The following is a 16,688-nucleotide window of genomic DNA, read 5'->3' as shown; positions in this document are numbered from 1 at the left end:
TGTTAAGGTGGAATAATCACATTGACTTCCTGAGATAAAGACGTAGCTTTCTACAGTCAACACTGGACACGGTCAGACCAATATCTTCTATTCCTTGGACCAGGAATCCAGTTCTTCCATCTTGTGGCTTTATCTGTGACCCACATTCCCAAGGCCACCCCAGGGCTCACAATGGCTGCTCCTCCCACTCCATCCAGCAGGAAGGAGAAAGGAAAAGAAGAAGAGCACCTCCCTCCTCCGCCTCACTGGGGCCTTTCTCAGAAGATGCACACACCATGTCTGCTTTGATCTCCTTGAACACAGTCACGTGACTGCACCTACAGTTGAGAATCTGAGAAGTGCTCAGTCTTGATTCTGAGTGGCCACGTGGCCCACTGACATAATGAAGGGTCCCCTTGCTGTGTAGAAGAAGGGGGGATGTGGCTGTCAGGGACAGCTGACAGTTTATCTCAGGCAGCAGAGAGACGTCAGGACATCTGAGGCCTGATAGAGAATGTCAGCCCTGAGGCTGTGGGCAAGGGCCATGTGCGGGCCCCTGCCCAGGGCACAGACCCCTACTTCTCAGCTGTCATCCCTGCTGCCTTCTCAGGAGCCACTGAGTGGAATGCAGAGAGGCTGGTCACCAGACTGCCAAGGACAGACGCTGCACTGAGGCCTGGGCTCAGCTTCTCTTTGTCACCAGCTGCCATTTGTCAGGCGGCAGGGGTGGCAGTATCTCTCGTCCCCATGCCTTGACAGCGAGTCTGTTTACCCGAGGTGGCAGTGCTTGTGACGCACGGACCTGAGCCTCACAGGCGTGTACCAGTTTCATAATCGATGATAGAGGAAGAGGCTTTAAAAAATACTTCCAAATGCTGTGGCTTGAGGCTCTGCAGAGCAGATTCTGTGCTCCATTTTATAATTACTGCTATGCCACTGGGATTGGTAACACCCAAACTTAAATGTTACATTTAACTTTTTGAGTAAAATAATTGCACAGTTCATATATCATTAATGTTAAGATTTCCATTGAAAATCTTGTTCCCATTCCTCTCTTCCCCTGCCTCACTCTCCTGCCTACCCCCAGGGGGTGTCATTTGCATTACTTTTGTGTGTGTAGGCTCCTAGGTTTTCTTTTCATAAATACAGGCAAGTGCAAGGGTGCATTTCACTCCTCCCTTTCTTCACCTATTGTTTTGCACATTGTCTTTGTTACTGCAGGTCTTTGAATGCCAGGACCTTGCTCCTGTTCATAGCTGATGGTGTCCCGGCATCTGGCCTTACTAGGGTCAGGTGGGATCTGAGGGGCAGGTGCAGCAGGGTCCCAGCTGCACTGGTTCATGGCTGCTCACAGCTCCGGGAATCCACCTGCCCCTCCATCCATCAGCTTTGGAGGTTACCTGGTGTCCCCTCATCACAGTCCTGGGAACAGTAGCTTTCTTTTCTTTGGCCTCCTCCCTCCATGCATCACCCAGGGCCCTTGCCTTCCCTCTCTCACACGCTCTTCTTATTATCTAGCTGGATGACGAAAGTGAGTTTGGGCGCCCCTTGCCTTCTGTGAGCCCGTCTCTCCTCCCTGGCATGCAGTCCTCAGCCTTCCCAGGTGCCCCACCTCCTGGTCGTTTAAAGCAATCATCAAGGATGACACGCCTTCATTTTTATTCAGGGCACTTCAGCAGCTCATGACCTCGTGTTCAGGGCCACCTCGGGAATGATGTGGTTGACAAAGACAATTTGCTTTTTTTAACCTGAGTCTCCAGAAATATCTGTTTTGAGACTATTGGTAAATAGGGGACCTGGGACAGGGACAGTGCAGTTGACTAGTTGCTCAGATCTTTTCCTGAGGGTCTGGGGAGGAGTGTGTGGGATCAACCGCAGTGGCTAGAGTCTTCCTGTTTCCCGTTGGACCCACTGCCTGTCTTTACCAAAGTCAGTACATTAAAGATGCTTCTGGAAGGGTGGAGAGCATGTACCATTGTGGCTCTGGACTCTGAAAGACAGGGAATTCTGCTCTCCACCGTGTTAGAAGGCCCTGGCCTTGGGTCTGAAGCCCCTGGGTCTAATAGTGTTGGGGGTACTGCCTGTGGTCACTTTTCTTTAGGAGATATACTCTACTCTTATGCCAGACAGCACAGCAGGTGACCTAATCTTTAACTGACTCTTTTTCTAGTGACACAAAAGAAGGGAAAGTTGATATGGGTGGATTCATGCCCTTTGGATTCTCTGGCGTCCTGTCAGGGGCAGCGACCTGCTTCTATGCCTTCGTGGGCTTTGACTGCATCGCCACCACAGGTACGCCCTCTCGGGTCTCCTGGATCCCTGTTCCCCCAGCAGACTGGTGGGACTTGGGCCATCTAGACCGACACCACATGACATGTCCTTCCTGCTGGAATGTTCTAATTGCTGCTCTTCCTGCTGATGTCCCCATGCCCTTTATCACTTCCTCGAGTGGCCGTGCCTGCCAGGAAACTGCCTCATGAACATAACTAACAGAGCTGGTTAGCACTGGATAGCAATGGTGTGGCTGCGGCTGGGTTTCGTATCTGCATCCTCTGGGAGAAACGAGGCCATTAGAAGCAGCGTCACCTGGTGGACTGAATAGGCCCAGCTCCCTCTAGCCTTTCACATTTTCTTGGCCAAAGGAAACAAAGATCTGCCTTAGCTGAACCACAACACAAAACTGAGAATACCAGCCCGCGGCTGCTGGTCAGCCCGTGTGTGTCGCTGTGGGCTGCCCTTCCACAGTAGGAAGCTGGGAGGGCCCGTTCTGTGGGGCTGAGTGCTGTTGGGGGCTGTTCTTGGTTTTGCGTGGGCTCCCTGAAACTGAAGGGCTTTGGGTGTTCTGGTCTGGGTGGGTCACTTCTCGGGTCTGACCCTCCTTGACTGAGTCCTTGCCGATTCCAGGTGAAGAAGTCAAGAACCCGCAGAAGGCCATCCCTGTGGGCATCGTGGCGTCCCTCCTGATTTGCTTCATTGCGTACTTCGGGGTGTCAGCCGCCCTCACGCTCATGATGCCCTACTTCTGCCTGGACATAGACAGCCCCCTGCCCGACGCCTTCAAGCACGTGGGCTGGGAGGGCGCTAAGTACGCCGTGGCCGTCGGCTCCCTTTGCGCACTTTCCACCAGGTGAGGGGGCTTCTGCGGATGTTCCTCACAGGAGCCTGGCACTTCAGGGAAGGGGGAGGCTGGCACAAACTACGGGAAGCCATGACATGTGGGGTCACTACTAAAAATTCCCCTTTCTCTTGAACTCAAGTCAGCACCCCAACCTGGACTATCTATTTTTTTTTTTCCGTTTGTTGTTTTTAATTATCCCAAAAGTTGTCCATGTTGTTGATACAGTCGTGCCTCCTTATCCATGGGGATATGCTCCAAGACTCCCAGAGGATGACTGAAACCATAGATAATATCAAACTCATACATACATGACTTTTTTCCAATGCATATGTACCTATGATTAAGTTTAATTTATAGTTTAGGTTCAGTAAGAGGTTAACTAGCTAATAATGTAATGCATTAAAAATTATTTTACATTTATCAGTTGTTTATTTCTGGAATTTCTCATGTAATTCTTTTGGCCTCTGGTTGACCATGGATAACTGCAACCACAGATAGCAAGACCATGAACCAGGGGAGAGTACTGTGTTTTCATCTTGAAGAACCTGAGGCCAATGTTTGGACATGATCTAGTTAACAAGGGACTTATATCCTGATCCTAACTTTGGACAGGGCCCCCTTTTTGATCCCCATATTTTGTCCTTTAGTTTGCCTATAAAGCAGGGATTACTTTGAAAACGGGAGTAAGTGCCTTATAATGAGAAGCATTTCATCCTGAGTAATTCCTGCCAGCCTGCGTAAACAGGATCTATTTGCTAAATATTGATTTGCCTGAGAGAAATCCTCATGAATGTGTGATGCTTTTATTTTGTTTGATTCAGCTAGAAATAATTGCACAAATAAATACAAAACTTTCCTTTCCTAACGATCACGTCTGGATCACAAGCTAGTTTAGACGTTCCGCATTCTGTACCCTAGCCCACGCTTGCCGTATGTGCTTTTCCTGGGGTTGATATGGGCTTCACACAGTGTGGAGAGGAGCCAGTTCTTGGTGAGGAAAACCAGCTCCCCTCCCCTCTGTGGTAAATTGTGCATGGTAGCATATGACACCTTTGTTCCTGATAAGCTCCTTTTGTTTCACTCACCTATTTGCCATTTCCTCTGCCTAGTCTTCTAGGTTCCATGTTTCCCATGCCGCGAGTTATCTACGCCATGGCTGAGGATGGACTGCTGTTTAAATTTTTAGCCAAAATCAACGATAGGACCAAAACCCCAATCATCGCCACACTGACGTCAGGTGCCATTGCTGGTAAGCTCGGGAACTCACTTCACATGCTAGTGTCTTAAAATTGAGTTCTTATTCCCCAGGGAGGCACCTTGAATCACTCCTGTTCGTGAGAAGTCTTTTTAACTCTTGGTGTTTGCACTTGGAACTGGTTCATTGAGGCAGAGGCCAGTTTTACAGAGGACACGATGGAATTCCCAGACAGTGTGAGCTCTCATTATCCTCTCCAAGGACAACCTCTGTCTTTCCCCCTTTGAATGTTTCCCTCGGTAGACTTCAGCAGGCTGGCAACTTGCATGAGACAAGCCAAGTGAGGCATTTGGTTATTACCTGCAAATCCAGTGTCATGAATCTTCATTCATGGATTCTCTGGAAAATGAGTGTTCCTTAAAGTCAGTGTTTAATAAAATGTGCCACTGATTCCCTGAAGGATATGAAGGGTGTTGCTGATGAAGCCATTTACTCCTAAGTTTTTAAACAATGGCAGACCCTGGGGAGGTTTCTCTTATCAAATCAGGTTCATCTCTGAGAGGTCAGTTTTGACAGATGAAATCAGTGGAATAAGGAGCTCTCTGAACTCCAGTTAAGGAAAGGGAAGTGAGAGGATGCTTTCATGCACACTGCTACATTAATGTGTTTATAGTTTCCTTCTTTCATGACCTTTGGTGATCACATGAGCCCTGAGAGGCAGGTTCTATCCCACTGTACAAATGGAGGCCCAGAGAGGCGGAGGGAGGATGCATACCCAGGAAGGGCAGAGCTGACCCTTGATTCCGGGTTTGTGTTTATGCCCAAAGCAGCCAGGCCAAGTAAAACTGGTTCTTTTTGATAAATTAGGACACATGACACCAGTCAGAATTGGTACTTATGTGATTTGTGGTATGGCCACTGACAAGACACATGACCATCTTAAATGAATGAATTATTTACTGAGTGATGTTAGTACTATGCCCTAGCAAAGCATGCTTAGTTATGTGGATTGATATATATATAAAAGAAAGCAATTTTTAAATTACTTAACAGTTTTTTTTTTTTTTTTATTGTAATCTACACTCTTACAAGTGATCCAGGTGGTCAGGTTGAAGGGTGCTATGTATCAGAACATGACCAGTATATCTGAGGGATTAAGGAATTGGAAATAGTACATTTTTTCAGTGTTTACATGTAAGTTGATCGTATTAAAGGCAAGCCTTAATTTCCTCCCTGTGCCAATAAAGGGAGATCAAACTGTAATCTCTCAAGTAGCTATGAAGCACATGCCACTCAGCAGCCCAGGGATTTGCTTTTCTCTTCATTTGGCAAGAGTGATAAGTATTTGGTTTTCTGAAGTCACCTCACATGGAAGAAATTTGTCTTGGGTTTCTCTGTGAGTAGGAACATAGGCATCTATGGCATGCACAATTGAATACTGTTCTAATTATCCAGAAGGACTTCATTGCTCTTTAATCCTATTATTTATCCTCAATCTAAATTTGTGTGGCATTTGTGGGGCTTCAGAAATATTTGTGGAAAATATTGTTTTCACATTTATGTTTTAACTTGTGTTGATTGCATGCTATTTGAAAAATATCCCAAAGTAGGTCTTGCCAAGTTACTTTTTAAATGGGAAACTTGACATGTTTGCTGACATAAACAGACATATGTCTTATAGAAATTATAAAGGATTTTCAAAAAGCACACTTTTTAAAAAAAATTGTTTTTAATTTTATTTTGCAGTGCTGGGGATCAAACCCAGAGCTTTGTGCATGCCAGGCAAGTGCTCTCCCACTGAGCTACAGGCCTAGTCCAAGCATGCGTGTTTGATTCTTCTTGAGGCAGCAGGGATATGGTGACAGGGCTGATGTTTGGAAAAACAGCTTTTCCAAGTTTCTCCCATGTGCAGTGATTTAACGTGAAGAATAGCTCTGCTTTCCCTGTTCACCTGCCTAGGTTAGGGGCCCCTGTGAGTCCTCCCAGAGCACCAGACTTGCCTCTGCTGCCTCCCATTTCTGTTGTCATCTGCCCTGTTTAGTGGTGCATACCTAGAATACAGTGACTGTCACAGTGCTGGATGGAGGACAGATGAATGGGTGATGAGTGGATGATAGATGGATAGAAGAAAGATTGACAAGGGGAGGAGGAAGGATGGATGGCCAGGTGGATGGGTGGATGATTGATTGGATGGATGTTAGGTGGATAGATCATGGGTGGATGGATGATTGATTGATTGGATGGATGATGGTTGGATGGATGATTGATTGGATGGATGTTAGGTGGATAGATCATGGGTGGATGGATGATTGATTGGATGGATGATGGTTGGATGGATGATTGATTGGATGCATGATGGGTGGATGGATGATCAATTGGATGGATGGTGGGTGGTTGATAGGTGGATGGATAATTGGTGGACAGATGGACTGACATGGCTATCAGTGAGTCAGTACAGTGTGGAGGACTCTGTCACAGGAACCTACTTCAGATCCTTGCACTTCCATTCACTAGCTGTGTAACCTTAGATAAGTCTCCTGAACTCTCAACTTCTGTTTCTTCATCTATAGTGTAGGGCTGGCTTGCAAAGTTTATCAATGGGGATCAAAAAGGATAAAAGTACTTTTTACACAAATGTTAATTATTATTGTGCGTTATTATTACCATCTGTTGAAAACTGCCTATATGTTTTAATCCTGAACTTTGTCTTCCCTTGAAGCAGATCTTTCTTTGGAAAGACTGAGGTTGGGGCTGGGAATAAAAGCAGTGCCCCTCATCACAGGTGGGTGGTGGTCCTGGCTATTGAAATGTGCAAAGGACCATCCATAGATCCTGATGTCTGTTTTCTCCCCAGCTGTGATGGCCTTTCTCTTTGACCTGAAGGACTTGGTGGACCTCATGTCCATTGGCACTCTCCTGGCTTACTCTTTGGTGGCTGCCTGTGTTTTAGTCTTACGGTATGTATGGCGTTTCCATCTTCCATGAAAAATGTGGGTGCATGTGATAGCCATTAAGAGTCCTAATAAAAGGCTAATGTGGTGTGACTTTTAGGTTGGTGACAGCTCCTTTGGGAGCTGCCAGGAAAGCATGTGGCATGGTAGTTGGAAACACATCCTTGAAAACTGTCAGGGTGGCCCTGATCTCCCTGAATCTTGTGCCCTTGTTTTTTCTGGGTAGATGTTAGGAAGATAAGATGGGTTCTCAGCCCCACTGTTGGGTCTGGATCCTGGGATCAGAGTTTTTGAAGGTTAGGGAAATGACTGCAATTGGTCCAAGTTCTTGAGACAGAGGAGACCGGGCACTGACCCTGGAGGGCACTGGAAGAATCCAAGGAACGGTGTGACGCTCCTGGAGCTGGATGCACCATGACTGAGAAGATGAAGCCCATTGCTTGGTGTGGTGGCCTAGGCTGATGTTCAGGGACACCTTCCAGGTTCCAGCTCTTTCCATCTTGAGGACAGTCACAGTAAAATAACTCCTGGGCCCAGGCTTGGTGCTTGGTCTTCTTACCCCCTCCTAAAGCACAGCCTGGACTTCAGTTTTCCTTTGCTTTGGGGAGACAGTACTGCGTTTCAAGGATGGCCCAGAAGGCACTCGTTTTGAGAACGTGTGCTCATGGAGACTCCAGTGTTGGTCACCCAGCAAGAGCCTCCTCATTTTTTAGGTATTTATACTTGCGAGGCCATTGGTTCCATTTCTGATGTACTCAGCACCTAATTTACTTAAGACCTGGGCTGAGAATCAGCTAAAACTATTCTGCATGCCTCTTATTCCTTCCTTCCCTTGACACAACACTAGAATGTTCTCAGAAGTTCCCTCACTTTCTTAATTGACCAAGTCATGTTACACAAGTGACTCAGTGCAAAAACGGTCAACTATCTTTATTGCCCACTCTTAGAATTGATTATATGCAAAATAATTCAAAAGGCATTCTGTTTTTCGAAGCTATGGAAGAGACTTTTGTACTGCGTTCATTTGGGGCAGGAAGATAAGGAACCTCATTTAAAGCAGATGCTTTTCTTGCAGGTAGCTCCTGTCTTGGAAATCAGGCCTCAGGCTCGGTCCTTCACCCAGCTCTATAGAGTTATTTACTCCAAGGCTCTTGGAGTTTTAGAATAAATTGATCCAATTAGGTCACGCAAACAGAATTTCTCAAATCCATCAGCCTGCAGACATGATTCTCTGGCTCTCTGCACCAAATAGGATTCTAGTGTTATTGCTTTCTATTTCTGTCCTAACTCTTAGCTCCCTGCAACCATGGTTTTGCAGGAAGTGGCCTAATATCTTAACATTCAAGGGCTACTTCTACTTCACAGAGCTAGAGAAACTCTTGAGACGTTCCACTGAGCTGCCTTACAGTGGAGGTCATGTTCCCCCAAAACAGAGACATAGGGGGTGTTACCCAGAAGCTGAAAGATGTCCCCGGTCTCTGGACCATTCTGACTATCTCTGTTCCATTTCATGCCTCATGTCTTGGGCAATGCACCTTTGAAGACTTGCTGAGAAGTTCAGTTGGTACATGTTCAGTTGGTACAATGATCATGCCCCATGCACCTCTTCCCAGGTATCAGCCAGAACAGCCTAACCTAGTGTACCAGATGGCCAGAACCACTGACGAGCTAGATCACGTCGACCAGAATGAACTGGTGAGCACCAGTGATTCCCAGACAGGCTTTTTACCAGAAGCAGAGAAGTTTTCTTTGAAAACCATACTGTCACCCAAAAACATGGAGCCTTCCAAGTTGTCTGGGCTAATTGCGAACATTTCGGCCGGCCTCATAGGTAAGAGCTTGCCTCTTCCCTGTAAGAGGTCTGGGTTCTTGCTGGTCGACATTGAAGGGCTTCTTGTCAATGGGGATGGGGCGTGGGGTGGGGGGGAGTTGCCAGAGAAGATGAATATATGTTTTGCTAACAGACCGTGACTTCAGTTTTTATGTCCTAATTGCAGTTAATGCCACAGAAATGGAGGCTCCCTCTGGACAGGTTTTGGGGAGAACTGAGGGTACCTGTGGGAACTTGAGAACTGGTTTTACTGTACCTCTCTTTTTTCTCTCCCTCTTAGCTATTCTTATCATCACTTTGTGCATGGTGGCTGTGCTTGGAAGGGAGGCTCTGAGCAATGGGGAGCCATGGGCGATCTCTGTGGTGGCAGGATCTGCTGTCCTCTGTGCGATGGTCACGGGCATCATCTGGAGGCAGCCCGAGAGCAAAACCAAGCTCTCGTTCAAGGTGAGCACCTCAGCCTAATAGACCTGAGGGGAACCTCCTGCTAGGTTGCAGACCTGGTCCCGCTGGGAGGCTGACCTAGATATTGCCACTCCAGAGTGTGGCTCTGGTCAGCTGTTCTTGGGGAATGGGCCAAGGACCCTTAGGACACAGAGGATGTCTGCTGAGCAAGGCCGTGACTCTCAGGTGGTGGGGTGCACCTCATCCATGGGGGATTTTTGTAAATGTCCTGGTGGATTGCATGTCATTTCCAACCCTTGGAGATGAGTACAGCATCTACATTCTTAGATTTTTACAAATCACAAAATAGTTCAACCTTAGAGATAAAGTGGAAATGCCTCTTCTGGTCCTTTCTTTAGCAGAAGAATAATGAGAGGAATGTCAGAAACGAGTTCACTTTGGCCATTAGTAGCCTTGGAACCCAACTTCCATCTACTAGGATTTGCTGGTGGGCATGTCTGTATGTGAACTGGAGGGGTGGGGATGTGTGTTGGAGTCGCCACCCTCAGGATCTGACACCGCCTTTTATCTCTGCAGGTCCCCTTCTTGCCGGTGCTCCCTGTCCTGAGCATCTTTGTGAATATCTATCTCATGATGCAGCTGGACCAGGGCACGTGGGTCCGGTTTGCAGTGTGGATGCTCATAGGTACGTTAGCTCAGGGGTCTTGCCGCCTTCTCCTGGGGCCTCCCCTTGCCCTTAGGCCTGTGCAGGGCTGCTCACTTGTCTTGCCTGCTCCTTGACTGAGTGGTTAATGTCACAGAGCCTCCTTCATTCCAAATTTCATAACACAAGGAAACACATGTCATCTGCAGTTTTCTCTAAAACAATATTGTACCCCTGGTAGGTTGTGGGTTCTCCTCTCCCTTTTCGATCCTTTTCATTTTGAGAGTATTGCTCAGCTCGTCAGCTGGGGCTGGGGGTTACCAAGCCCAAGGCTCTGAGTGTTGTTGATAAGGCACCAGTTACTCCAGTCGGAAGAATCTAGACTCTCCCTCCCCGAGCCTGGCCCTCTCTGGGTCTGTGTGGGACTCAGATCCTGGCAGGTACGGGTGTCGCCAGTCTCCGCTGGATCCTCTACTGACAACAGTGTCTTCTTCGGGGAAGGACAGTACTTCGGAGCTTGGGGAAGGTCTTGCCAGGGTGTGAGGCTTTTGACAGGACTCGTTCTCTTGCTCCTGATGTGCAATGCCCAGGGCCAGCTAGTCTGGAGGTCTGCTGCTTGGGTGTCAGCAGAAACTCTCGAGGGCTGTGTCCCACTCCCTGTGGCCTCTAACCCTGGGAACTGGAGGAGCTCAACCTGGTTCCTTCCTCTCAGTGTCTGAGTCCTCGTGCTGATGCCCAGGAGACTGGCCCTGACCCTTGCCCCCAAGGGCTGTGTCCTTGCCAAGACTCTCAGCCCTGGGTCCAGGTGCTGTAGAAAGACAGCTGGTGCCTCTTGGTGTCCCTGGGCTCACCAGTGGCACTTTTTCTCAAGGATGTATATTCCCCTCAGGTCCAAGGGACGGGTCCTCCTCTGCGACACCTGGCCTGTGAGATTAGACAGACTCTCTGGAGCACTTTTTAGGACAGCTGCTTTCAGGCCACTGTGGCCACTTGCTGGTGGCCCACCACCCCTATAGAAGTCCCTGTGAGGTCATTTCCTGAGCTTCTGGTTGCTGAGTCCTTCCTTTAGTTCTCCTCCCCTGTCAACCACACAAGGTGACCCTGCGACCATTGGCCAGGCCCTGGGTGGGTGATTAGAAGCACGGGTTCCAGGCCCCACCACCAACCTTTGGCGTCCTGGATGCTGGATTTTCAGGTTAAGTAGGTTTCAGTGAAATGTCATCTGCAGTCAGATGGTCACTATGTAGAAAAAACTGTCCAGGCGGAAAGCCAGGAACCTGCTGAAAATCTCACTAGGGGTTAAGCTGGGAGCCTGGGGCTCCCCACTGGGCCTCCCCCAGGCGGCTCAGGAAGGTGCAGTATGAGGACACCCGGAAGGACGTGGGTAGCTTTGCCATAGTACAAGCAAGACAGTGGCCTTGGCTGACCCTATGTGTCGTGCCATGTGTTTCTGCGGATGCAAAAGTCAGCCCCGGTAGCCCTCTGCCCCTGAGCCCAGCCTGCCCGCCCTGCTCACACCTCTGCTCTGCTCTTGGCCCACAGGCTTTGTCATCTACTTCGGCTATGGGCTGTGGCACAGCGAGGAGGCGTCCCTGGCCACTGACCAGGCAAGGACTCCTGACGGCAATTTGGACCACTGCAAGTGACATGCAGCCCCGCTGGCCAGAGTTGGTGGCAGCTCCGAAGGATGTCTCCAGAGGACCTGGCAGCACCTCACTCTATCCACCAGTGTAACAGGAACCACCCACGTCCACGACACCCCCAGTGCCACCAAAGGTGCAGCTAACTGAACTGCAGCCGCAGCCAGCGCCTGAGCCTCCTCCAGACAGCTCCCTGGCCAGGGCCACATGGCTGTGGTTGGCCGTATATCTCCTCACTTCCCTCTGAACAAAGAAAACAGCCCTCTCCTCGCCAGCCGGCACCTTGCTGCTGCAGCCCCAGGCAGAGGGGAGGTCACCTTGCCTCCCTCCCTGGCGACTGCTCTGGTATTGCAGACCTACATACTCCAGACCTTCAGTAGCCATTTCCCCCTTAGCCCCAAACAGCTGGCCATAGATGCAAGATGAGTACCACAAAACAGTATGTCCCAGCAGTGCTGCCCCCGAGCCCAGTGACAGCAGTTCATCAGAAGAGGAACAGGGCTGTTTGACTTTCCCCACCCCCGCCCTCTAAGTTGCTTCCGGATGGGGTTGTTAGGACTGGGCATCTCTCCGCAGTGCCCTCTGAGCAGGTTTGCGCTGGCACCGCTACAGACCCCTCCCACCGCAGGCTGCAAGACTGAGGGGAGGTGGTTCGTCCCAGGCACAAAAGACAGGAGGCTCCCGGGGGGAACGAAGGCTTGTCAGGGGAGGGCTGGCCGTGCCTGCGCGCATGCCCATAGACCAGGGGACATTCTCCAGTCCCGTTCCCCGGAGGCCAGGAGCAGTTCCTGCTGCTTCTGGCACCTGTCACTGCTGGCCATGTGTCCTGAGTAACTGGAATACGAGACTGTATGTATTCACGTAGGACTATCCTCAGAAGAGTTTCAAACTCTGTCTTCTGTGGGTCTTTACCATTCACTAAGTCTTGCCCTCTGGTGCTTACGCATCAGTCTTTTGGGTCTTATAAGGTTCTCAAAGCAGGTGGCAGCTCAGTCTGCGGTTGACCCTTCTGCCCCCTGACATGGTCTGTCTGAATCCTCCTGTTAGTTGTTGTGAATCACTCCACCAGATTAAGTTGGGGCTTAACCTTAACTTGGAAAATGGCCAAATAATGACTGCATACCATTGGCCCGAGGGTCAGGGTGTGCGGTCTGCATGGGAGGCAACTTGGAGTCCTGTTGCTCTTGTGTTTCTGTGGTCCAAAGGCTGCAGAGACCTCAGTGTCCTTCTGTGGCTCCTGTCTGCACCCTGCACTCCGTCCCCTCCTCTGCAGCTGGGTGGGGCCCGGGACCAACACCATTTTCACACACTCCTTGTAGATTGAAGCCTGCGGGAAGGAAGCTGATGGAGCCTCACTTCCATTCAGAGTGTCACTGGGGAGCCCACAGGGCCTGCATTGGCCACGTGTGAGGGAGGCCAGCATTTTAGACGCCACAGAGAAGTGACCGCTGCTTTTGAAGCTTAGACTCCTGTTTCTTTCCTGCCTGGCCGTTGATGCAAATCCGCTAGAAAGAAACTCGATCAATTGATGGCACTTGTTTTTCCCTTCTGTTCCAGGAGGTTCTTGGAGAGATGCAGGCGTTAGTGAAACTGGCCTGAGGGTTTGGCTCAGTGGCAGAACTCTTGCCCAGCATGCGTGAGGCCCTGGGTTTGAGCCCCAGCACCACACACAAAAAAATTAGAAACAATTAATGAAGCAGCTAAAAGACCAGGTCAGCCAATGGACCCAGTGGCCAAGGGCTGGGCATTTGTGCCCAGTTCTGACCACTTGCTGGAAGCTTTATTCCAAATAGCATCTGTGAATGAACCAGAGCGAGTATCCTAAGACCCTGAGAGTTGGGTTTCCAAAGAAAGGTATTTAAGTTTATGTAGATTGGTGCTGTAAAATATTTTGATAAATATTAACTTATTTTGTTGGGGGTTTTAGTTGTCTGTTGTCTTCTTAGGACCTCTTAGGTATTTGTTTGCCTGATTTTTTTTTTCCCTGTTATTTTTTCCATATAGGCAAAGAGAATGTACAGGAATGAGGGTGAGCAATGAGGTGGTAGGGAGAAGACATTCTTTTTTCTTTTAACTACTTTTCTGGCTGAAATTTTTGTGTAAGACAGTGTCCAATGGTCTGTGCCAGTTGACGTGTCAGCCGGCAGCCTGTATCAGTCATCTGTCTACACGGTGGAGAGGGGTATTTTGGGGTTTGATCGTCCACAGTCTCCCATCACAGGGACATGCTGACAACTGCAGATTTATCCTCCTTTCCACAATCAGATACTTGGGTGCCACACAGTAGCTCACAGGGACCGGGCGGTGGGGGGATTGTGGTGCCCCTGTACCCTCTCCCTTGTTGGAGGAAAAACTTCTCTGTCAGAAGAGGACACATAGGATGACTTGCATGAATAATAGTTCATTGCTTTTATTAAGATTGTGTGCATTTGCCAGGGGACTTTCATGTGTGACAGAGGCAGTGATATATGCAGTGGTATTTGGACTTTTCCTTATAACATCCCTCATTCCTTCCCCTGAAATTAAAAAAAAAAAAAAAAAAAAAGAGGGAGAAAGAACCAATAGTTTCACATCTCTTAACCCCTGTCCAAATAAGAATACCATTCTCAGTTTCAGGACTTGGGCGGTATTTACCTACAGTCAGGACTTGCTTACATTCTAAAGACACACCCATCCTGCAGAATACTCTGTCCTCTCTTATTGTGCACCAGTCCCAGATAGTCACTTTGGAAAGACGCATTTTTAATGAGTAAGCACCCTTCCTTGTACCAGGCGCAAATTCATGAAGAAGCCAATGGTGGGAACCCACAGGAATTCTGCAGAAGAGTAGGGGTGAGGGGTGACTCCCAAGCAGGGTGGGAGACCCCGGTGATGGGGTGGGACAACAGCTAGCTCCTGAGTGTCCCCATAGTGGGGAGGAGACGAGAGAAAGGGACTCAGTCTGCACACATGCCCATAATCCCTGTCCACGCCCTGAGGCAGACATTTGTGGGTTGGACACACTGTTTCAATCCGAGAGGGAAAACTGGTGTACTCCCCTCTCCTGGGCCATCTCAGAAAGCCGCTAAACTTGCATTGTTAGAAGTGCTCAGAGCTATCCCCACTTTGGGGTTTGGTTTTTGCAAAAGCAGAAACTCTTTCCATTGGTTCCCTTTTCTCTATCTGGCAGTCGGTCACCTAGTCCCAAGTGCTGAAGCAGTGGTTTGGGCACCACAGGTCACTCCCCTGCCTGTGGCCTCACCCACCTTCCTGACCAAGGCCCTGTGCACCCCTCCTGCACCCTTGGCATGCCGCGCAGGGTCGCGGAGAAGACCTGCAGCCTGCCCTGCGCCTCGCTGCACTTCATGCAGGAGCTGGGAGCCTCCTAACGTGGTGAGGCTTGGAGACAGCTGGGAGTGCTGGACAGGAGACTGGGTTCCTGGGGCAAGTGTGGACATGCCCCGCAGAGGCCCCACCAGCCTTCCAGGCAAGGACCTGCATTGCTAGACACACAGGGCTGGCGCTGGAGTGTTCCTGGCTCCCCACGGGGCCTGCCTTGTCTGACTTGAATGTGTTGTGTTTACTGACACTTTTCTTGCTAATAGGAGCTGACAGTTCTGTTGGCACCGAAGAGCCAACGCCATAAGTAAGGACACCAAGTGTCAGGGCACCCGTCCTCGGGTGTGTTGATGGAGGGTGGAGGAGGGTGTTCAGATCCACACTCTGGTGAGCTGAACTCCCAGGACGGGAGTTGCTGGGCAGAGGATGTGTGGTGCTTGTGCGAAACTGTTACAGAGTTCAAGTTCAGATGGAACGGAGTATATGGTGTGTAGAATTGTGCGTGATTCAAACCCCATCTGTTTGCTGTCAAAACGAGTGTCTACGTGAGGCTCCCAAGGGAGAAGGACATCTTGTCAGACTCTGCGGGGAGTCATGAGATGCTTCACTGAGGCAGGGGTGCAAGATGCTGCACTCCAGGTGACGTGATGGTTATGGTGCCTCATGGATTCTTACGACAAAAAGTCACCCAGCTTTCATCTTCGTCACTCTAATCCAGAGCCTATTTGTGCCCATTGCTTCATTGAACCACAGGCTCTCTTCCCAGAGGGACCTGGCGGGGCCAAGGGGCTCTGGGCACAGTCACCAAGGAGCCCTCCAGGACTGTCCTGTTAACAGTTGAACTGCCTGCCGGTTGAAAACCCACGTGAGACGAGAGACCTTGTTCAAGCGGATGTTCTCAGGGTATTGATGTGTCCAGCAGGGTCAGGGAGCAGGGCTGGGAAGACACATTCAGACTTTGTTAATTTATTAACAAGGTATATAATTTCGTGTTTCTTGATGACAAACTTTTTCAGTTTGGGGACTTATTTTCCCATTTGAGAAGTTATATATTTAAGATACATTTCCTGCTTCCGTTGTGCCTTTCAGCTTCAATGGGTTTAAGGATCACAAAGGGTCATGATACTAATGAGGGTTGGTTTATTATCAAACCTGAATAGCTGTGGTTTCTCCAGTAAGTTCTTCTCTTCTACTGAATATGGAGCCATTACAAAAGAGTTGTGTGTTTTTTATTATGTAAATTGTATGATATTTTTTGCTTGTTTGATGTTCTATTTTTCTAATAGTTTTCTTATAGTTTCTTATAATGGTGATATTAGATTTAGATTCTGATGCAAACTGCAAATCAGGTTGGTCTCTGCTGGGCCCCTCCTGTTTTCTTATTATATTTTATTTTATTTTATTTTATTTTATTTTATTTTAAGGACAAGTGCAGGTGTCATCTATCACCTTTAGAAAAAATGTGAAACTGCTCTGTTTTTTCTTTTTGCTGACTACACTGTACATTGACAACTTCCTACCATACTTTATGTTGTAAAATCAAACTATTTTGTGGTACATTATCTCATGCTTCTGCAAATTCTAATAAAATTCTGTCTATGGCTTCTA

General features: G+C 48.7%; 1 protein-coding gene across 3 annotated transcripts in view; it reads left to right on the top strand.

Annotated features, from left to right (window-relative positions):
* Positions 1–16,688, top strand: part of Slc7a1 (solute carrier family 7 member 1) — a 74,716-nt gene extending 58,028 nt beyond the window's left edge. For all 3 annotated transcript variants that reach the window (XM_047553074.1, XM_047553075.1, XM_047553076.1), the window contains exons 6-13: positions 2,150–2,271; positions 2,884–3,106; positions 4,207–4,346; positions 7,147–7,249; positions 8,857–9,074; positions 9,355–9,521; positions 10,056–10,164; positions 11,665–16,688. In XM_047553074.1, coding sequence (XP_047409030.1) covers positions 2,150–2,271; positions 2,884–3,106; positions 4,207–4,346; positions 7,147–7,249; positions 8,857–9,074; positions 9,355–9,521; positions 10,056–10,164; positions 11,665–11,768 — 1,186 coding nt within the window. In that variant the 3' untranslated portion in view covers positions 11,769–16,688. The remainder of the gene's footprint in view (positions 1–2,149; positions 2,272–2,883; positions 3,107–4,206; positions 4,347–7,146; positions 7,250–8,856; positions 9,075–9,354; positions 9,522–10,055; positions 10,165–11,664) is intronic.

Source organism: Sciurus carolinensis, chromosome 5 (assembly GCF_902686445.1).
Source record: "Sciurus carolinensis chromosome 5, mSciCar1.2, whole genome shotgun sequence".
In the NCBI taxonomy this organism is placed as follows: Eukaryota; Metazoa; Chordata; class Mammalia; order Rodentia; family Sciuridae; genus Sciurus; species Sciurus carolinensis.
Note: the sequence above shows the minus strand (reverse complement) of the source record. Positions and strands in the feature narration are given on the sequence as shown.